The sequence below is a fragment of the Mus caroli genome, unplaced genomic scaffold (assembly GCF_978045245.1).
Source record: "Mus caroli unplaced genomic scaffold, Mus_caroli_1 scaffold_1, whole genome shotgun sequence".
Classification (NCBI taxonomy): Eukaryota; Metazoa; Chordata; class Mammalia; order Rodentia; family Muridae; genus Mus; species Mus caroli.
Window position 1 is genome coordinate 3347306 of NW_028227256.1, and position 23488 is coordinate 3370793.

Below are 23488 nucleotides of genomic sequence, written 5' to 3' on the forward strand. Positions count from 1 at the left end.
ACATTCAGTTTACGTGGAATAACATGTTCTAACATAGTAATAGTTTTGTGAAGTTTTTGTTGTTTAGGAAAATCAAGCCAGATGTGGTAGCAAATGCCTTTAATCCCAATATTCTTAAGGGAGAAGCAGGATTTCTAAGCTTGAAGCTACTCTGTCTGGCCTATATATAGAGTTCCAGGACAGCTGGGAAAACCACTGATCAAGGTATTTTTTCCTTCTTTTTTTTTGTTTGTTTGTTTGTTTTTTCGAGACAGGGTTTCTCTGTATAGCCCTAGCTGTCCTGGAACTCACTTTGTAGACCAGGCTGGCCTCAAACTCAGAAATCCGCCTGCCTCTGCCTTCTGAGTGCTGGGATTAAAGGCGTGCGCCACCAAGGTATTTTTCAAATTGATGAAAACATTGGTATTATAGTACAGTAGGAGAAGCCTTTACTATAGGTCTGAGATGTTTGTTATCTGATGTCATTCTTTGATTTTAGGTTGAAGGAAGTGAGCCATCTGTTGGGATAATACATTAGAAAATGTGTCACATATGTCACAAGACTGGAAAGTCATACTGAGGTAGGCAATGAATAACTAGTAAGATTGTTAGCCCAAAATAATTTAGCTCTGAAGTTGCACTATCCCAGCTCTCCACAATCAGCAAGTCTCTAATCAATCCTCTATACCCTTTAAAAAAAAAAAAGATTTATTATTATATGTAAGTACACTGTAGCTGTCTTTAGATGTACCAGAAGAGGGTGTCAGAACTCATTTTGGATGGTTGTGAGCCAACATGTAGTTTGCTGGGAGAAAGAGGGGAGGGGGGAGAGAAAGAGCACATCCAGCGAGGGTGGTGCAAAATGTATGGATTATATAGGGAAGAGTCTCTAGGGGAAGAACAGTCCAAGCTCCTAAGCTAGAAAGTTCAAAGTTGGGGGCAGGGTATGCCAGGTAGGGACTGAGGGATGCTGGGAGAAGCTGGAGGCCAGGTCTGCTTTGGTATGTAAAATATGCACTTCAGCCCCTTGTCCTGGGGTCTGAAGACAAACAGTTGTGGCTAGGAGTATCACTGGTATCAGGTGATGGAAGCCAGAGATGTCAAAAATCCGAAAATGTGGGGCTAGAGTGGGCTCTAGACTCAGCCACCTAGAGCACTGGCTGCTCTTCCAAAGAGCATGTTCAGGTCCCAGCACCCATAGCTTTCTGTAATTCCAGTGCCAGAGGATCCAGTGCCATCTTTTGTTCTCTAAGCATGAAGCATGCACATGGTGCACTGTTGTCATACATGCAGAGAGAATACCCAAATAGAATACTAAAATACATTTTAAAAAATCATAACATCCACAGAATGACCTGTGAATTAACTGAGCTATTCGCTGCTCTATGCCCACAAAACAGTTCTATCACTGAGAAACTTAGTTTACTTCTAAACTTTCAAGTTCATACCCTTTTAAGACCTTAGTTTGAATTGATACCAAAGTAAGGGGCAGGATTGTGTAGTATGGTTATGGCCTTAGAACTCACCACCTGGTTTTACTTTTACACTCCGCTAAGGAACACTAATTAGAAGTGTATTGATTGGTCTTCATAAATCAATCCCTCATCTGTAAAACTGAGGGTAAATGATAAAATCTAGATTAGTTAAGACAGCTAAGTAGAACTGTAATATAAAATCCAAGAGACACAAATTTCATATTTTCAATAAAAAAGTACATTTTAAAAATAAACAATAACAAGCACTGCCAGAGTATGAAATCAAAATATAGTATGGATCTCAAGATCTGGCTCCTGTCACAGAATCAAATGTTTTTTCAAGCTATTAGATAATGATAAAAAAATCAATGGTGGGTCAATACTAGGATTGGGAGAATAAAGAATAGAAAGTATTACTGCCTCAGAAGCAACTATCCTTGCACTTTTGTTTGAGTGGCCTTTAAGACATCTGAGGGCAAGAATTTTTCATAGAAACTTACTTGGCTTTAAATATTAAAATTTATACTAAATATTAACATTTAATATTTACAGAATTTATTGCATTCTATAATATGCCTCATAATTTGTGTCATTCTCTCCAGAATCCTATGAATTTTAAAAATCCATCCAATTTAAAGATTCATAAGAAGAGGAGAATTTAATCAAGTATAGTGTGAGATGAGTTGGTACCTAATCCCAATCTAGACAAGATATGTTGTGCTATGTTCAAGTTTTATCCATTTACAAAACAAAACCACTGACAATCCTTAGGAAGGGAAGAGACATAAGTGGGTGGTTCTTGATAGAAAAATAATGAGTGCTAATACAAGGCCAGACAGAAGAAGAGGAACAAATGTTAGTTGGGTGGGGTTAATATTTAAAGAGGAGCTTACAATCAGCATGTTAAACACTTAAAAGATCCAGTTACAGACATGTCTGGTAAAGACTAGGAGACACTGAAGTTTAAGCTGAGAAAAACAGACTTAAAAATTCAAATGATTTGCAGTACTCAGACTGCATAATCCCTCCACAGTTATAAAATTAAAAAAAATTCACTTTAAAAATTACATTTGATTCAATTGATTGCACACACATACATGTGGAGGAATGGAGTCAGTTCTGTTCTTGTTAAAAAGCACTTTTAGTTATTCCTTGAAAATTCACTGAAGCATTGACAGATACTAAATTAAAAATTTAGTGGAAGCCAAGAATATAAGTAGTCTTATACAGAAACCAATCTTCACATCACCCACAGTATATTCTAATTGAGAACTGGGAAAAAGAATACAGTAAATGGATGGGAGTTTACAAGCAATAGGATAGAGATAACACAGGAAGGGGGAAGGCAGAATGGCCCATGCATTAGTAAGTTGAAATGATGTTTCTGCACTCCCCATAAAAGATCATTCTATGGTTCTTGTAAATCTGTTTGAAGTTTCATTGAGAAAAGCCCAGAAGCTTCACATGGTGTTGTAGGAGTTTGTTCTTGTTTATTATGGAGAATAGAATGCTCAAGAGAATGAGGGAAAATAGCTTGTGACAGAAAACTTATGGATATGCATGATTATTAACTTTTATCTATGTTGTTTAGCAGAATTCATGTAACATATTTTCACTTTAGTCTTACTAAGTAATTTGAGATGCATATAAACTCTAAACATTCACTTCAGAGTATAAAGTAATAGACATTTGTATTAACAGTTTCCCAGAGAAGTTAGGGACACGTATACAACATGACAAGTGGTACTTTAACACTTGAAACTGGAGTACATCTCTGCTATTCAATGGCACTTATTAACTGTGAGGAAACACAGCTCTTTAGTGCTCTTTTAGTGTGTGTGGACTTCAAGGAGTGGTTTTCTCCTCCCACGACGTCAGTCCTAGGATGAAACTCGGGTTGTCAGTTTTGGTAGTCAGTAGATCACCTTACCCTCTGGGCCATCTCACCAGCCCTGATTTTACTTTTTCTGTGTAGCCTTGGCTCCCTGGAGCTCACTCTGTAGAGCAGGCCTCAGCTTCTGAGAGAAGGGATTAAAGGTATGTGCTGCCACCACCACCACCCGGCCAGCTTTGATCTTCATAGTTCTAGCTAGACTGCAATATAGCATACATATGTTAATATACTAACTATTTTTCTTCTCTTTAGTCTTGCCAATTCACTACTCTCCCTGGTGCACAAAAATTGAGTGCTTGTTCTTTTTTCACTTTTGCTTTATTTGCTGGTGTAATGTACTAAAATTCCAGTTTAAAAAAATACTCAAATGTATAACAGTGTGCATACAAGATTTTTTTGGGATATGGCAGAAGTGCAAAGTTAAAAACAAAGTGAAATAAACGACAAGCTCCTTTCTAAACAACTCTTAAAACACAACTACTGTTTTTCCAGTGTCTATCACAATAAAGAACTGCAGATCTCAATCAGTTTAATACCCCTCACGTCTCATTTTGTCGGGAACCACTAACTGTTGGTTTAGAGAGACCATTCCTAAACTTTTACCTCTATCAGATATTCCTGGGAATAGTAATTTAATACGTGTTTACGTCACATAATTGATGAGTATGCTTGAAACATCTGCTAATCAAACTCAAGTTTTGTAGCTTCAAGTCCTTGCCTAAGCCCGAATACAAATGCAAGGTTCTCACAAGCTGACATTCTCTTCTCTAATCTTGATGCTGTTGACCTATTATCGACCTCAGTATTGTTCGGTCGTGCCGCTTACAGTACAGTCCACTTTGCTTCGGTTCCTCTTCTGGACGTGTTCTTTACTTACCTGGTCTGACTTTGTGCCGCCCCACCCTTGCACAGATCACAGATGCCAGGCATACTTTCTGAGTAGCCTGCCATTCTGGCAGTCCCGGTACGAGTGGCCCAGGTGACAGTCGGCTGATTTCGGGGCAGCAGATGAGGGCCCCAGATCTGTGCTGGTGCTCACTCTTCAGCCTCCGGTTCCTCTACTGGGGCTGCCCCAGGTTTGGCGAGGTCGGTCTGCCGCGGCCAGAAGGTCGCGCTCACCTTGGGGCCGTCAAAGGCAAGCACCGAAATGCCTTCCAGGGTCAGGGAAGGACAGACAAGTTGCCAGTCAGGGACTACGCTTGCCGACCGAGCCGCGCCCGTCCGGCCAGCCCAGCCACTTCCGGATCTGCGCAGACACCTGAGTCACCCCTCCCCCGGCTGGCTGTTTCCCGGCGTGCTCTGCGGCGGAAAGGCCCAGTCGACAATAACAAACCCCACGGCGGCCGCGACCCAGCCCTGCCAAGCTCTCTGTGCCTCGGCCGGCGGACTCGGGTCCCCGCGCGGAGCCGAGGGGCCGGAGCAGCGGCTGCGCCCGACTCCCATCCTTCCGGGCCTCGCCGGAGTACTCGGCGGCCCGGCGCCGACGGTTGTGTCGGTTGGCGGCGCCGCAGGGGCGGTTGATAGCCGCCGCCGAGGCCAGGGCGGCGGCAGAAGATGGTGCGGAGGGCCGCCGGCTGTGTCGCTGCCGCGGGCGGAGGAGGCGCTGCCGGGTAAGTGCCGCCCCTGCTCCCATCTGGCGGCGGGCTTGGCCCGGCCGCTCAGCACCTGACGGGTTCGCCGGAGCGTCTGGCGGCGCCGGCTCGGAGGGTCGCCGCGCCAGTCCTACAGGGACCGTGAGGCCCGCTGGCCGCTGACAGGATCGCGGGAGCGCCAGGACGCCGGTGCTCACCCGAGGCCTGAATCGCGGCCTCCGTCTCCAGGGCTCGGTGCTCTGGAGTGTCGGGCTCGGGAAACCGGAGAGGGTTTGGGCCAGGGCCGGAGTGCCCAGACAGGAGGAACCTAGAGGTGATGCCTTTGTCCCGACCCCGGAGTGCAAGCATCGGTGTAAAGTTACTCCTTGGAATGACTCAGCCTCGCTCACCCCACAGATGGATTTGGGGTGGGGGCTTATGGGGGGGTACCAAAACTTGGTACAAATGACAGCTTTCGAACGTGCTGTCTGTACTTTCTCTACAGAGTGGTGGATGTGCTATGGTGACTGTTTATGGTTTCGTAATCCTGTCCTTTCCGTCATGAGTCTTTAAAATGTGATAATTCCATGAACTGGTACATAGGACTGATGCCACGAAACACTCGTGGACTCACTTATTGATAAAGTCCCTGCAAGACTTTGTTGGGTGCGGATGTTGACAAGTCTATTATGAGTGTTAAAATTTGTCCATTTTGCTAACCATTTTCTGTAAAGAATTGGTGAGACTTACTTATCTGAGGGTTTGCAAAGCTAGCAAGCAGTTTAGAAGCAGCCTAAAAATGAACCAATCTGTGTTCCTAATCAAATGTTGGTACTGTATTTCAGTAGATGGTTTTTTTTTGGGGGGGGGGATTACTGGATCTATAAATGGACTGTTGTTATGTGTGAAATATTTTATTTAGTCTTAGTACCAAATACAACGCAAATCATCGCTTTCCAATTAAGTTTTCGTTATGTTTTTTAGCGTTTATATCTGTTTTAAACGTTAGCCAAGGCTTAGAACGTAGCTGCTATATTCATCTCAACATTCCAGGAGGCTGAGACAGAAAGATGGCTTTAAGTTATTTGAGTTACACAGTAAGTAAAGGTGGTCTTGGGAATCATAGTGAGAACATGTCTTGAAAAAAGAAAAACAAAATAAGTGGTATTTACATAGTTATGCCATGGGTGTGTCAGGCCCATAATGTATCATTTACATTGATAAATCTATTAATATAATTGGTTAGTGGACTTAGGCAAAATTTAAAAATTTTGTTTTATCTTGAATTAGGGAAGACAATGAAGCAGCCCTCTGCCTGGAGAGAAGAGGGTTTTCTTGGGGTGGGGGGGAGATGGAACAGGCGGCACTCTTTATGGCAAACATCAGGGTTTGAATGCACAGCAGATTGACTTTACACATAAATCCATAAAAGCAAGAGGACAAAAGATAAAAGAACTGATGTCTCCCCCAATTGTATTTGTTTGTTTTGTTTCTTGCCTTGTTAGTGTGTACTGCTAGGGCTAAAACTCAATTTCCAGCATGTTCTGTAAGGTGTAATATCCCTGAGCCACTGTTAGACCTGAGGGGAAAAAATGTTTCAACGACTGGTTGATTAAGAGAGCTTTGTTTAGAGGTGTACATTGTAGTTGAGGTTGAACTTCAGCTCTTGGCCCCCTTTTGCTAAGACCTGACACATCTCAGAGTAAGCTTTGGTAAGTATTCATTAGTGATGCTTTGGTAATTAATTATTCAGCAGCAGGCAAACTCCAGTCTCTTATCATTCAGAAGAAAAGTGAGAACATAAGTGAACATATAAGCAAGCCAAGATTAAGAAGTGTGTGTGTCTGTATTGGAGGGTGGGTTTGAAATTTTGGATAAGCTGTCTTACTGTCTTGAGAATTTAAGAAGCTATGTCTGCTTGACAAAAGGACCCTTTTGGAGGTATGAGAGGGAGAAGAAATAAAAAATATGGAAGGCTCTGATTAAAGGCATATTCCATGAAAAAGGTTACTAAAGATAGAATGCCAAGATTGAGAGGTGGTAGTAGTAGGAAGAGGCATTCTGTAGACATTCAAGGTTTTTTTGTTTTGTTTTGTTTTTGTTTTTTTCTCGAGTCAGGGTTTCTCTGTGTAGCCCTGGCTGTCCTGGAACTCACTCTGTAGACCAGGCTGTCCTCTAACTCAGAAATCCATCTGCCTCTGCCTCCCAAGTGCTGGGATTAAAGGCATGCCACCACGCCCGGCTGACATTCAAGTTTTATACATAGTAGTTTTTTTTTCCCCCCCAGACAGGGTTTCTCTGTATAGCCCTGGCTGTCCTGGAACTCACTTTGTAGACCAGGGTGGCCTTGAACTCAGAAATCCGCCTTCCTCTGCCTCGAGTGCTGGGATTAAAGGTGTGCGCCACCACGCGGAGCTGTAGCTTTTGTTTGTTTGTTTGTTTGTTTTTTAATGTGGCTCACATGGACTCTGCATGTGTAAAGGCACAGAGTTGAGTGTCAGTCGATACAGCAGGTCTGGGAAACAGTTGAACTCGAATGTGTTCCTCACATGTTGATTGATCCTACAAAGTACACCTGTAAATAACACTGAAGTAGAGTAACATAAATCTCATACGTGTGTTTAGATAACCCTTGGGCATTTTAAAGAAGGAAAAATGACCAATATCAATTGCTGGTTTAGAAAAGAGGTTAGGGAAGCAGGCTGTGGGATGTTAGGTTATGCAATGTACTCTTTAGATAAAACCATAGTACTTAGCACATTTCTCTAGTATTCTTTTTGCATTATGGACCTAGGAAACATAGTTTGCTTATCATAAAACTGATCATTGTCTAAGGTCCTAAAATAAAAGCTTTTTCCTTTTCCTTTCACCCTTCTGTTAAGTTCAGTGAGCCTGCAAGTGTGTGCAGAACTTGAGTGGTCATAAGCAGACTTTTATTAGTAGTTTCAGCTTTCTCAGATGTTTAATGAGCGCCCTCAAGATTACTGATTTTGCTGGATTTAATTCTAATATTATTGACTTGTAATTATGAAAACAAAAACGTAGTAGTGATCTGTTTTCATTGTTTGAGACATTAGTTTTTCCTTCACTATCCATATAAAAATTGGTCAGTAGCTGCCCAAAGAATATGTATCCAGATTATAATTCACTACTATTCTGTTCTTCCCATAGCCTTTGGTGACAGCAAATGACATTTGATACTGCCCTGTGTTTATAGTCTTGGTCTGATAGAGTAAAAGCTAAATCAGTATTATAGGCAATTTGGGTTTTGTTTCATAGTTAATAAATATACACTGTAAAGTAAAATATACAATTAGAAAATGTTCTCTGAAGTCATGGATTTTATATAGTTTTGATGAATTAGATAAGATGCCAGAATGAGTAATATGTTAGTGCCGTAGTGCCAAATTATTTCCATGTTATGCAGTTTAGGTAAGATACATGATAGTATGTATGGCATTATGGTGGAAACAAAACTGAATATCATTACTTGTTCTTTAATCTTCACATGTACTGTGGCAAATTGACTCATAAAATAAATGTAATTTTTAAAAATTTGGGGGCTGGAAATGTATCAGCAGTTAAGAGCACTCACTCCTCCAGAGGCCCCCAGTTCGGTTCCAGCACCCACATTAGATTGCTCACCACCTGCTGTAAGTCCAGCTCTAGAGTGATCCAACACTGTCTGTAGAATGAAAGAGAGAGACAGTCACAGACCAACACTTTTTTTTGGGGGGGGGGTGGTATTTTCCTTATTTACATTTCAAATGTTATCACCTTTCGAAGTTCCTCCCCTTCCTGGAAACACCCTATCCCATCCTCCCTGCCCCTGCTTCTATGAGGGTGTTCATCCCCCCACTCCCACCTCCCTGCCCTCTGTGGCATCTATCAAGCCTTCATAGGACCAAGGGACCTCTCCTCCCACTGATGCATAACAAGCCACCCTCTGCTACATATGCAGGTGGAGCCATGTGTACTCCTTTGTTGATGGCTTATTCTCTGGGAGCTCTGGGGGGTCTGGCTGGTTGATAATGTTGTGCTTCCTGTAGGGTTGCAGACCCCTTCAACTCCTTCAGGCCTTTTTCTGACTCTTCTATTAGGGACCCCAAGCCCAGTCTAATGGTTGACTGTGAGCATCTGCCTCTGTATTTGTAAGGAGGCTCTGACAGGGCCTCTCAGGCGACAGCCATCAGACAGACACTCTTAACTATGTAGACCTGGCTGACCTCAGTATTATAAAACCAGATTATTGTGTATATGCATGTGCCTACTCTACTACTTTAAAAGTATTTCTGTTCTGTTTTGGTTACAAGCATGGTATATTAGTTATCTCCATGTAATGCTTACCTGAGCATGCTTACCTAGTGTCAGAGAAGGCAAATACTTAAGATATGAACATTTATGAAACAGGTTTTCTTCGTGAAGAAGATGGCAGTCCTACTGTTTTCTCCTGGTAGCTGTATATGGGGTACATCTGATTTGCAGAGGGTGACACCCAGTTGTTGGTCTGGGCCACCTAAAAGGGGGTACATCTGACTTGCAGAGACTAACACCCAGTTCGTTTTTTGTTTTTGTTTTTTGTTTAGATTTATTTATTTTATGTATATGAGTACACTTTAGCTGTATAGATAGATGGTAGTGAGCCTTCATGTGGTTGTTGGGAATTGAATTTAGCACTTTGGCTTGCTCAGTCCCTGCTTGCTCTGGCCCAAAGATTTATTTATTATTATAAATAAGTACACTGTAGCTGTCTTCAGATGCACAGGAAGAGGGCATCAGATCTCATTATAGATTGTTGTAAGACCCCGTGTTGTTGCTGGGATTTGAACTCAGGACCTTCGGAATAACAGTCAGTGTTCTTACCCTCTGAGCCACCTCACCAGCCCTGACACCCAGTTCTTGGTCTGGGCTACCCATATGGCCTTTGTGGTGAATGTTATTTTCATTGATGCAGAAACCAGTCATCATCACTCAAGAGTGGTAGAATTGCTAAGAACTGCAGTTTGCAGAATTAGAAACGAGATAAAATTACTTCAAATTGCTTTTCACCATGAGGCCTTTAGTTTGCTTTCTTTAGTAACATCCAGATCTTGTGCTCTATTAAACTTGAAAACAACTTGAAAGTATTTCTATTCCTAGCAACCAGTACCACGCCTGGATTATTTAGATCTCCCCCATTCCTACCCCAACCCCATGTATTCGGAGTCTGAGTGTTTACTTTGAAAATCTTGAAAACCTTGAAATGTAAGAAAGCCAATTCTGAGGTTTTCCTAATTTAGAAAGTTGGTGGTAAGGCTAGAGGGGTGGGCCTTATTATCACAGTGGTATTTGTTCAAGAGGAATTTTTAAATTACCTCAGTTGAAAAGTTGGCTGGACAGTTAAATTAATTTTGAAACAAATTCTCACTATGAAGCTTTGGCTGGTTTGGAACTTGTTACGTAGACCAGTCTGGCCTCCATCTCTGGGATTTTACTACCTGTACATCCTTGGGGCTGGGATTAAAGGTGTGCAGGTGTGTACTGCCACACCTGACAAAGCAAGATGAATTTTTTTCTGAGATGATTTCTGATTATTTTGTATAAACATGGAAGTCAAACATCACCCATATATTCTGTATAAATGTAATGGGATCATTTTTAATTAAAGATTTTTGTTTTAGATTGTTTTATATGGCATTGGATACCCTGGAATTGGAGTTGTGGAGAGTTAGGAATTGCCATATGGATGCTGGGAACATTGAAAGAACAAGTGTTCTTAGCAGCTAAGCCATCTATCCAGCTCTTCCCTCCATCGTTTATAGCCAACTAAATGGGAAGGACCACCTAAATTGCTGGGCTACACACCCAGCTCAGAAATAATGTTAGGACCATACTTGGACTTAAAAAATTTAGATAAGCAGAGATTGGAGGAGGGATTTTTACCTGGCCTAGAAATGCAAAGGGTTCGTATAGTTTTCTTCATGTGTGGGATCCTTTGATGATACTTATGGAAAAAGGAACTGGGGTGAATTATGAAGCTATTAAACACTGAAGCTTAATACCCACCACTTTTAGTGATTTTTTTTAAATACACTCCAGGACACTGTAAAAGATTCTAATGTACATTATTGTTCTCCTCCTTACCAACTCCATAAATGTATCATTGTCAGTTTGAAGATCATAAACTGAGATGCTAAAGTTATTGAGTCCCAGTGAAGTAGATAGAATCTTAAATAGGGATTAATCTTGTTCCAGACACTACCTTTCTAGGTTAATTATGTATCAGAGTTGTCAAGTACATAAATGTATTGGGGTTGCCAACTTTTTTTGTTGTTGGTTTTGTTTTGTTTTGTTTTGTTTTTCGAGACAGGGTTTCTCTGTGTAGCCCTGGCTATCCTGAAACTCACTCTGTAGACCAGGCTGGCCTCGAACTCAGAAATCCACCTGCCTCTGCCTCCTAAGTGCTGGGATCAAAGGCGTGCACTACCACGCCCGGCTGGGGTTGTCAACTAAAGGAAGTAAGTGGGATCATGTAGGTTGCCTTCTCTAGAATTGCCTTTTTACTTACTTTGCAGAGTGATTCCGTGAAAAGGAAGAAAAGCCTGCCTTGAAGAGAGCAGGGTTTAGCTAACATTATAGTACATGAATGGTAGCTTCAGAGAAGGCAGGGAAAGACAATGAGAAGCAGAATTTGAGGCCACCTGGTAGGAATGTTGAAGGAGTGGAATAGAAAGGTAAAAGAGAATTTGCATCTAAAGGTTCTGCCATGATGGACAGAACTAAACAGAAATGAGTTTGGATACCAGGAGAATGATAGTTTTGTCTACAGTAAAATGAAAGCAAAGATTCAAAGGAAAGGCACCAAGTTGAAAATTGGATGTTTTGGCTGAGTATGGAGTTCAGCAGTTTATGTGGTCTTGGTTTTTTGTTTTTATTTGTTTTAGACAGGGTCTCATGCAGCTCAGCTTGGCCTTAAACTCACTGAGAATAACCTTGAAGTTATGATCAATCATCTTGTCTCCAGTTCCCAAGTGTTATGGTTACTGGGGTATGCTGTACCTGGCTTATACAATGTTTGGGAGTGAACCCAGAAATTTCTCTATACTCATCTGGTCAAGCTCTTTACACAGGCAACCTTTTGAAGGCAGTTACACTGTGATGCTCAAGTGTACTTCTGTGTCTCAAGTCCTAAGATTCTTGACATGCACAACTGTCTCTACCAGTGAGCATACACTGGACTCAATCCCCAAAACAAGGGAAAAAAAATACATTAGAAACTTGTCTAAGTTTTAACAGTAGGATTTGCAGTTGGAAAGATTTAACATTTGCCAGTACTATTTCTGAGTATGAGACAGGTCTGAATTGATACTGACATTGCTCCATATGAAAATTATTTCTTGGGAAATAGGTCTTTTCTTATCAAATGAAAACTGGTAGATGAACCCAATCAAGGTCATATAGCAGGGCAGAGCTTGACTATTGGTTTTCTGAGTCATCTGTTTTTATTCTTCTGTCTCCCTAAAGATAAAAATTAGAGGAGTAAATATGAGTTCCCATTTAGGGGAGACAAGGTGAAGCAGAACAACGTAGTGAATTTCAGGACAGCTAGGGCTACATAGAGACCCTATGTATGTCATCAAGCAAGCAGACCCCCCCCCCAAAAAAATATCAAGCAGCAGGTGTAGGAGCATACACTTAATAGCATCCTTAGAAGACAGAGTCAGGGGGGGTCAGAAATGAACTTGAGACTTACCCTGAGACTCTAAAAACAGACAAGCAGTTCTTTGTGCATTTTTAGTACACAGTGCAGGTTAAGTCTCTTTAAGAGTTAAACAAACTTATATTCCTGCCAGTATAGTAGGTATGGTGGGTGGTACAGACCACAAAGAACGGGGATTAGGGGTTCAAAGTCAGGCTTCCTGGAGTACATGAGACTGACTTTTTTTTTTTTTTTTTTTTTTGTCTCAAGAGAAAAAAGATAAGAAAGGGGAAGGAACAAGAATGAGGAAAAAAGCCAATGTGCATTGTTTTTTACCTTTTCAACACTTAATAGTTAGTGGCAATCTGAATGCTAAAAAACAGTGTCTTGTACCCATCTTAGTTCTCATTTTTAAGTTTAGTTTGCACATCCTGATTTTTTTTGATTTTGGTTTTTCGAGACAGGGTTTCTCTGTGTAGCCCTGGCTGTCCTGGAACTCAAACTTTGTAGACCAGGCTGGTCTCGAACTCAGAAATTCAGCTGCCTCTGCCTCCCAAGTGCTGGGATCAAAGGTGTGCGCCACCACGCTCGGCTTTTTTTTTTTTTTTCCTATTTTTTGTTTTGAGATAAGATTTGACTGCATAGTTCAGGCCATCCACATACTCCAGGATATTTGATTTCCTGTATGCTGGGGTCACACAGGTGCTACATCATCCTAGTACTATCATTTGAAAACAAAAAACCTTCTCTCCTCCAATTGAAATTCTAAAATTCACTAGGATAAGCATGACTGACATGTTTTGGTATTTCTCTCTAGTGTTTTCTTAGTGAAATATAATTTTGTGTTATTGACTGGAAACTAATGACAGGACTTAGGCAGGTGGTCAATAAATAGGAGTTGGGGTGCGGAAGAGACGGCTCATCAGTTAAGAGCACTTGTTACATTTCTAGAGGATACTCAGGTGATTCTTAGCACCCACATGAAGGCTCAGCGCCACCTGTGACTCCAAGGGGATCTGACACAGCTTCTGCCCTCTGAAGGCACCTGGCATGTTTGTAATAATGCAGGCAAAACACCTATGCACAAAATAAAAATAAGTTTTTATAAAAAATGAGTAGGTATGGTGGTACATACTTGAACTTTGACCTCAGGCAAGAGTCCTGAAAGTTTAGAACTAGAGATAAGAAGTAGTAGGCAAGCAAGTGTGCTATTACTGTATATAGTCTTCCAGTTATAATTCCCTCAGCAGTTCATTCTAGGAACTGTTTACAAACATTTACACTGTAGTAGATTAAAACACATAGGAGGCTGTATGTCAGGTGAACATTATTACACCATGTAGATTCAGGACTTGTTACTGAGATTTGGCTATTCATGGGATCATTTCCCCAAGAATAAAGAAAAAAATGACTATTTTTTTTATGCTAGTTCTGAAAATTAAAGGCAACAAACAAGTTTAGTTCATAGAAGCAACTCATGGAATTAAGGATTTTTACATAAATTAAGGGCAGATGTATGAAATGAATAATGAGCAATTCCAAAGTCACAAGTTAATAAGAGCACTAACTCTTAATTGTGTGTGTTGAGGTCAGAGGATAGCATCCTCTCTCACCTTGTGCTCAGCTACTGTAGGTGGCTGCTGCTGCATTTCCTTCCTGAGCTCCCTTGCCAGGCTGCAGTTGTTTTAGGAGTTAGTGTGTGAGGTAATGTGCTCAGTGAGGATACTTAGTTTCTAATTGGAGTTGGTTTTATATATGCAGGTTTCTGGATTTGGTTAATTGAAGAGTTTGTTGTGGGCTTACAGTTTGAGTGGGTGAGACCATAACAGAGAGCACGACAGCAGGCAGCCATGCACGGCACTAGAACTTTATTCTAGTGTACAAGCCTAAGGTAGAAAGTTGCCATTTTTAAAAATCATACCTTCTTTGTGTGGATTCTTGTCTTTTCCTTCTTAGGATAACATTTGCATACCTCCTTTCTTGATATTTAGTCATTTTGTATGTTGAGGTCTTTTTTATAAGGATTTTTTTAAAAAGATTTTTATTCATTTATTATTATAAGTAAGTACACTGTAGCTGTCTTCAGATGCACCAGAAGAGGGCATCAGATTCCGTTACGGGTGGTTGTGAGCCACTGTCTGGTTGCTGGGATTTGAACTCAGGACCTTCGGAAGAGCAGTCAGTGCTCTTACCCACTGAGCCAACTCACCTGCCCCCGAGGTCTTTTTTTATATAAATTTTTAAAAAAGATTTATTTATGTATTTTATATAAGTACACTGTAGCTGTCTTCAGACACACCAAAAAGGGCATCAGATCTCATTGCAAATGGTGGTGAGTTCTGTGGCACATTAAGATGTTCTAAGCATATGTGATTGGGATATTATTTTGCTTTAGACTTTTAAATTCAGCCAATTTTAATAGCCCCCTTAGAAACCACAATGTTGAGTGTTCAGTGAGTATACCCAATTCTAAAGTTAGAAAAGGCTCTGAAGACTGTCTCTACTCTGGAGACAGACTGCAAGCATAGTGATCCGCAGACCCTCACCCCCAGCTCCTGATGAGCACCTTTTCTGGAATAGCTCACAAACTTAGAAAAGCACTGTACTTAACTACAACTTTTATTATAATAAATGATACCAATTAAAGTCAGGTTATTGCTTATAGAGCTGAAACCCTACAGCTTCCGAAGTCGGCCTGCTCACTTTCTGAATTACTCAAAGCATTATACCTTTCCTTCTTCTGTCATGTTTTAAGCATGTTCTCCCAAGCATTTTGGAGTTCACTTTTCTAAAGCTTCCTACTTGGTTCTGTGGCTACTTGTCTGCCTTGTAGCTGACTTCCATGCTCGGTTAGCTTAAATGGCATAGCCTTTTTCTTTACTCCCTCTTCCAAGCAGCTATTGACATTTACTTGCTACTGTGAGATTTTTTTTTTTTTTTTTTTTTTTTACTTTTCAAAAAAAAGAGGGGTAAGTAGAATTTAGAATTTGGAAAGAATCCAAATTTGGAGACTGGGACTCTTCTCTTGCTGTCATCTTCAGTCTGTAATACTTTGTGGTGTCAGGAGGTCTTCAGTTCCTTTAGTCATTAGTTATTTGAAGCCCATTAGATGTAAATCCCTGGGCCTAGAGATTATTTGCTAGATGGTGAAGACAGAAATCAGATCTTTCAGAAGAGGATGGTTCTTCACCACAAAGGCACACAAAGCTGTTTCGCTGCCTTGCTTTTATTGATGCTATGAAAAATACATATCCTGCAAAGGGCTATAGTCACTGTTGATATTAACATTTCCAGATTCATCTCCCCCAGACCCGTGTAGTTGAACTAGGACATTGGCAAGCATTTCTACTACTGAGCTGCATTCCTCTGAAAATGTTTTGTTTTGTTTTTAAATAGTACTAATATTGAATATAAGACCTGGCTGTGCCGGAATTGCAAGTGTGTAAGTGCCAACTTCCCTAGTTCCAGCTGCTATGTGGTTGAACTTATGTAGAAAACTGACTTGGGTTCAGCCCCTGGAATTTTTATTTGTTGTATTTCTAATTCCAAGCAGGCTAAGTACCTTCTGAGTCTTCATTTGCAAATAGAAAAAAAGTAGTAATATTATCTTACATGTTGTGATAAATGATGCAATGTATATAGAGCTATTTAGTATAATGATTGTAACAGTCTCTTGGTGAGAGCAGTGATTGCTAACTTTCTGTACATGCATGTTCTTGGATGTGTGTCGCGTCCACTCTCGACCAGCAAGAACGACACGACCACCCGTTCTTCTAACAGCAGTTTATTCAGCAAGCTTCAGTCTTCATCTCTCGCGTCATCTTTTTCTTCTCTCATCTTTCTCCCTCTCTCTCGAACCCCGGGCCTCTCACTCTTATATACTCTCAGTCCCCATCCACTCACAGCAGGCCACGTCACCTCACCAGGCACGCAGCTTCAACCAATCAGGGCGGCAGGGGCATGTCTCCACCAAATATGGACTTGTTTAAACCGAGAGCATCATGGTGCACCTGCGCAGCTCTTAAGATGGTTGTGGCTTATTTTCAGGTGTATGAGGAAGTCAGGTGCAAGTCATAAGACTTAGCTGCAGTCCCAGGCGCCATCTTGGGACTGCTGCCACACCTGCTCCTCACATCTCCCCCTTTTTTCTTCTTTTTTGGCAGAGAGAATGTCTGTCTTAGAGGGCCCCCTGCAGCATGCCCCTGACCCTTCCTTGGGAGACAAACAGCATTGGTTTGATCCCTGTCTTAGGTTGGTGACACGCCCAGGGAGTCTTATCCGTCATTGACTACTTCTCTGTCATGCCAAGCCACACTTGAGGAGATTGTCCTGTCTGCATGCAGCAGGTGCACCAGAAGGCCAGGACGCTGATTAATCTATGGCCCGATTTTGATTGCTGCAAGCAAGCCTCATGGGTGAAGGTAGAGGTCTGATCCCCAGTGTGCAAGCATAGGGGCCCTACACAAAACCATCCCTTGAGCTCATCACCCAGAGAGGTCTTGGCCAGCTCCCGTGTCGTTTTTCCTGGGGGAAGGGAACTAGGACACTGAACCTTCATGCAATCAGACGTGACTTCCACAGGATGCAGTAAGCTATCCTCTGTGCAGTGCTTAGCCTCGCAACCCACAGCATAACGCAGCATTATTCCTTTAGAGCAGCAAGCCAAATCTGAGGAGATTGTCCCACCTCCACTGCGGCAAAGGCCTGTGCCACCTTGGCGGAAGTGCGGGCCTGCACACACTGCACACATACACCAAACACACAACACACAAACTATTACAAGCATACATCCCAGGGCTCCCATCAGCCCTGAGGCAAGGGATCAGTGCAACTACCATTCACCCAACATAACAACCATACATACAAGGGACACTGCCCAAGGTGGAAGGAAATCAGGAACACTCCTACAAAAAGGAAGGGGGGGGGCCATCTAGGTTGGGAGGGTATAGTGCCATTGCCCTTGGATATACTGGCAGGCCACACCCCTCGAATCCAGGTAGTATTAGCCTTTAGTAGATACAGCTGAACACAATCACTCATCTGTGAAATATTTTGATCATCTGAAAACACAACAATCCCTTTAGCTGCAGCAGCATAGAAAAAAGGCAATTGTAGCGAAGCATTAGATGTAAAGAATTGAGGAAACACTTGAATGCGTCAATGGCATGGGTTTCGGGAACACAGAGCTCTTCAGTTCTCACTAGCAGGAGCATTCCCAGCCACAGGAACATCCACGTCCTCATAGCTCTGCTTGTTTTGAATTGCTCTGGTCAGCCATTCTGGGACCCACAGCTGTTGTCGGTGATCCTGGAGGAGCTCAGGGGATGCTTCTCAATAGATCTTTAGTAGCTTCTAGACTTGAGCTAAGTAGCAAATGTGGTACACAGACACACCCCTACCTCATATTTTTTTTTTTAAACTTTTTTTTTTTTTTTTTTTTTGGTTTTTCGAGACAGGGTTTCTCTGTGTAGCCCTGGCTGTCCTGGAACTCACTTTGTAGACCAGGCTGGCCTCGAACTCAGAAATCCGCCTGCCTCTGCCTCCCAAGTGCTGGGATTAAAGGTGTGCGCCACCACGCCCAGCTCCTACCTCATATTTTATACTTTGTGTGTGTGTGTGTGTAGCCTTGCCTAATCTTTAATTAAGATGGCCCTAGCAGTGGAGTTTGTTTTTTTTTTCCCTAGCGATTGAAGTTTACAGTAGTTTAGAGACTATGTTTATCCTGGTCATTGCATACTTATACTCTAATATAGTGCTTAATGTGTTTAGTGGGTATCTTAGTGTTTGTTTGTTTGTTTGTTTGTTTTTTGCTGTGAAGAGAGACCGTGACCAAGGCAACTTTTATAAAGGAAAACATTTAATTGGGGCTGAGATATAGTTTCAGAAGATTAGTCCATTATCATCGTGATGGGAAGCATGGAAGCTTGCAGGCAGACATGGTGCCGGGAGCCCAGATTTCTATATCTTAATCTGTGGGCAGCAGAAGGAGACTGCCACACAGGTCATAGCTTCATCATAGGAGACCTCTAGGCCCACCCCACCACAGTAACACACTTCCTCCACCTAGACCACATCTACTCCAACAAGGCCACACCTCCCAATAGTGCCAGTCCCTGTGGGCCAAGCATTCAAACACAAGCAACTATAGGGGCCAAACCACTAGATTAGGGAATCTGTGAATGAGTCTTATTGGCAGTCAAAGATGGCATGGAATATAAAGAAGTGAATTATTACAGGGGAGGATATGATAGTGTAAATGGATATATGGCCCGAGGAATATGGGTTGGTAAAGGCACCAAGTTTGTAATATATATACTCTAGTAACTGAAATACTTGAATGTTCAAGTCAGGACTAGTGATGTGTCTCGGTAATCCCAGTGCTTGGAGCATGAGGCAAGTTTAAGGCTAGTTTGAACTGAGTAATGAGACTATTTCTCAACATCAAACAAACCAACAAAAAAAAAATGAGTGTTTTGATGTAGCAGTTTTACTTCTTTTTTTTTTTTTTTTTTTTTTTTTTCCGAGACAGGGTTTCTCTGTATAGCCCTGGCTGTCCTGGAACTCACTTTGTAGACCAGGCTGGCCTCGAACTCAGAAATCCACCTGCCTCTGCCTCCCAAGTGCTGGGATTAAAGGCGTGTGCCACCACCGCCCGGTGTAGTTTTACTTCTTAAAAATTAGTCTTTTTTAGAAATAATTCTGAATACAAGAAATGAATGTATTCTGTGACATTAAACTTTGGAAGCTAATAAGTAAAAATTGTGGAACCTTGAAGGGAAATATTTTGTTAGACATTAGTACTTCAGGCTATGAAGCATTCATGATAATTTGGTGACTTTTGTCTTTAGTGAAGCATTATAGGTCTGCATTACAGTTGTGGATTCAGTAAATATGCAGGCAGAAAAACTGGACCAGGTAGAGAACTATTATTATAGATGGCAGTTTTAAAGGAAAAGAATGATGTTGTTTTGACATTGAATTATTTCTCTATAATGACTTTGAAATTTCTCTTTTCCAGTTCTCTGAGTTTCACCAGTAATGCCACTCAGTTGCCAATATCAAGCAAGCGCATATAAGACACTTGTAATCCTTTAAGAAAAGTAGTAGTTCTCTTCACAGTATCTGGCGGTAAGTCATACTTAAACCTTTATAACTGTGTTTTTGATCCATTGACATCATAGTTTTCAAACCTTTATTTACCTTTTCTTGCGTGAAAATTTTATTTTATGACTCAGAAGGGAAGAACATAAACCATGCTAATCTCAGAGGTTACTTTTATCAATTTTATTTGTCCATAGGATTTCGACTACCTGCTTCTAAAAACAAATAAAATAATGAAGGAAAAAACAAAGCTAAGATCTTACAGTGCAGTCGTGGTACTTCATTATGGAGTGTTCACAAACGACTTTAAATTGAGCAAGTTAATGGCAGAGCACCTTTAAATAATTTCATTTCAAGATCCATAGTCATTTATAGTTAGTGGTAGAAGGTGATCTTTTGTTTTTAAGGATGTGCTTATTTTTATTTCTGGGTATAAGTGTTTGCCTGCATGTATGTCTGTGCCTGGTGCATTCAGGGGCTAGAAGAGAACATTGGATCTTCTGGAACTAAAATTACTGCTAGTTGTAAGTCACTATGTAAGTGCTGGGTATTGAACCTGGGTCCTATAAGAGCTGCAGTAGTGCCAAGCGTGGTGGCACATGCCTTTTATCCCAGCCCTTGGGAGGCAGAGGCAGGCAGATTTCTGAGTTTGAGGCCAGCCTGGTCTACAGAGTGAGTTCCTGGACAGCCAGGGCTACACAGAGAAACCCTGTCTCAAAAAAATAAAAAAATTAAAAAAAGAGCTGCAGTGGTCTTAACCACTGGGCCATCTGTCCAGTCCCTGGCTGCTGGCTTTTGGGGGGTAGGAAAAGGGTTAGGTTTTTTTGTGGAATAGTCTAGCTCATTAAAGAGACAGAATATAGACTAAGCAGCAACCAAGTAGGAGGAAGGTGTGTGTGCGTGTGTGTGTGTATGTGTGTATGTGTGTGTGTGGTATTTCTTTAACTTGAAATCAATAGCTCTTCTCTGTTTCTGGGCAAGGGATGTGCACACAGTTCATGGTGTATATATATATGGTCCTGTATCCTGGAGTGGAGGCAAGAGTTGGATGTCGTTTGTCTCTCTATCTCTCTTCTGACTTATTTTCTTGAGACACAATCCTCCTCTAAACCTGGAGCTAGGTTGGGACCTGCAAGTCCCAGTGAGCTTTCAGTGTTTTCCTTTCACATTATTTGGATTCTCAGCTTTCCCATGACCTGCCCTACTGTTTATATGGGTCCTTGGGATTTGAACTCTATCCTCTTAAGTAGTGAGTACTTTTGACCTGTGGAAACATCTTCTTAGCCTAATAATGGCCAATTAATTGTATTTTTATTTGCTCCCTGAAACAAGAAGGCAGAGCAGTGCCTTTGGAGTTTTGTTTTGAGATTAAAATCACTACTTCTTGGGCTGGCCTGGAATTTAATATGTAGCCCAGGCTGGCTTTGAACTCCAAGCCATCATCCAGCCTCAGCCTCCTGAGTACTGGGATAACAAACAGGTAACTGCTCCTCCCCTCAATATACACGTACACACTGTTTTATGTTGTTTACTCCTCTGTTAAGGATTAAATCTAGACCTTTTTTGTCTATTGCATGCAAATCAATTATTCCGTTGAATTACTCCTCCAGCCCCTAGCCCCTGGCAATTTTTTATTTAGAGTATAGAAAACAAGAAAAATTATACACATTACTTTTCTAATGGTAGGCCTGTTTTCTTCCTGCACAAAAGCTGTCTGTAAGGTGTAGAACTGTTAATACTTTTCACTAGCCTCATTTAAAATAAAACAAAACAAAACATGAGTTGCTTGCATAGTCCAATGTAGTTATCTTAAAATCAACACACATTTTATTTTTTGTTGTATGGTAAGACTGTTTATCATAGTGATGAAGGTATTCAACCTTATTCTTAAATGATTCCCTTTGTTTTTCACTTAGGATCAACACTGGAGGGTGAGGTATCAGATTCCAGAAAGATCATCATGAAGTTATATGTGTTTCTGGTTAACACTGGAACCACGCTGACATTTGACACTGAGCTAACTGTGCAAACGTGAGTTATATTTCACTTATCCTTTGGTTTTCCAACTTAATGAAAAAAATTTATTTTAAGAAAATATTCTACCATGATAAGGTCAAGTGCAATCTGAATTTAATTCCCAAAGCCCAAGTCGAAACGACAGTTTAACAAGTTGTGCTCTTGTTATGGAAGTTCAGGAAAATCCCTCTGGATAGACGGTCTAGCCTAGTTTGGTGAAATTCAAAACAGTGACAGACACTGTCTTCAAGGAGGTAAATCTTCCCAAGGACATGCACACACACAAAATATACATTTACATGCACATACATACATTTTTAAAAACGCTGCTTCTTAAACAGTATGGGGCTAGGGAGTTGGCTTAGCAACTTAAAGTCCAGTTGCTGTTGAAGAGAATACAGTTTGAGTCCCAGCACCCACATGGCAGCTCACAACCATCTGAATCTTCAATTTCAGGGAATCCAGTGCCCTCTTCTGACCTCTGCAGCACCAGGCACATATAGTGCACAATGAACATAAAAATAATAAAACCAAATCTAATTTTAAATAATTAATTAATTAAAAAGCTTACTTAATTTAAGGAGAAAAAGTAACCAATATATATGAAAATAAAAGATAGCCAGCTGGGGATGTTAAACACAAGTTGTGCCCCCACTCCCCTTGGAGGTAGACAGAAATCTGAGTTTCATGACAATCAGGGAGACTTAGTGAGACTTTGTCTCAAAAACAGGAGCCATATAGTAAATCTCAAATCGTACGTAGTGTATTTTCTTACTCATCATACATAATTCATGATAAAATGCTAAAGTTAATTTCTGTAAATTGTGCTTTCTCATTTTTGTATAACTGTTATTCACAATTTTAAAAGGGTAATTCTAAACTAAAAGTTTATTAGAGTTTATTAGGCATCACTGCTATTTTTGGTAATTTTGTATTACATTTTATTTGTGTGTGTGTGTTGTGTGTGTGTGTGTGTGTGTGTGTGTATTTATGTATACGCTTGCACATGCAAAAGAGCATGTGTGGAAACTAGAGGACAATTTATGCAAATCGAGTTCTCTTTATCATCTAGATCTTGGGGATTAAATTCAGGTCATCAAGCTTGACAGTAAAGTAAGTTCCTTTATCCACTGAGCCATCCTGTCCATTTGTTGTTTTTATTCTGGTGTGAATTAAGTCAATGGGTTTGATTTGCTTATTAATGAGAGAATAAAACAAATGGACTATTTTTACCTAATTTAGTGAAGCTCATTTCTAGTCATTTTCTATTTGGTTAGTGTACTGGCTATTTTTGTGTCAACTTGACACAGCTGAGTTATCACAGAGAAAGGAGCTTCAGTTGAGGAAATGCCTCCATGAGATCCAACTGTAAGGCATTTTCTCAATTAGTGACCAAGGGGGAAAGGCCCCTTGTGGGTGGGACCATCCCTGGGCTGGTAGTCTTGGGTTCTATAAGAGAGTAGGCTGAGCAAGCCAGGGGAGGCCAGCCAGTAAAGAACATCCCTCCATGGCCTCTGTATCAGCTCCTGCTCCCTGACCTGTCTGAGTTCCAGTCCTGACTTCCTTTGGTGATGAACAGCAGCATGGAAGTGTAAGCCGAATAAACCCTTTCCTCCCCAACTTGCTTCTTGGTCATGATGTTTGTGCAGGAATAGAAACCCTGACTAAGACAAATTGGTACCAGCAGAGTGGGGTATTCCTGTGACAACCTGACCATGTTTTGGGGAGGACTGTGGAAGGACTTTGGAACTTTGGGCTTGAAGACCCATCCTTG

The 23488-nt window shown here is 41.2% G+C and overlaps 1 protein-coding gene and 1 pseudogene across 4 annotated transcripts in view; one reads left to right on the top strand and one right to left on the bottom strand.

Moving 5' to 3' along the window:
- Nucleotides 1-222: 222 nt before the first annotated feature.
- Nucleotides 223-5092, bottom strand: LOC147005995 (uncharacterized; annotated as a pseudogene). Its single transcript, XR_015046658.1, has 2 exons — nucleotides 4226-5092; nucleotides 223-3548 (listed from the first exon to the last, which is right to left on the bottom strand). The product of XR_015046658.1 is annotated as an uncharacterized LOC147005995 (transcript).
- Rb1cc1 (RB1 inducible coiled-coil 1) overlaps nucleotides 4681-23488 on the top strand; it is a 61274-nt gene continuing 42466 nt past the window's right edge. For all 3 annotated transcript variants that reach the window (XM_021181217.3, XM_021181334.3, XM_085835476.1), the window contains exons 1-3: nucleotides 4681-4958; nucleotides 19616-19725; nucleotides 21615-21729. In XM_021181217.3, the coding sequence (XP_021036876.2) occupies nucleotides 21659-21729 (71 nt within the window). In that variant the 5' untranslated portion in view covers nucleotides 4681-4958; nucleotides 19616-19725; nucleotides 21615-21658. The remainder of the gene's footprint in view (nucleotides 4959-19615; nucleotides 19726-21614; nucleotides 21730-23488) is intronic.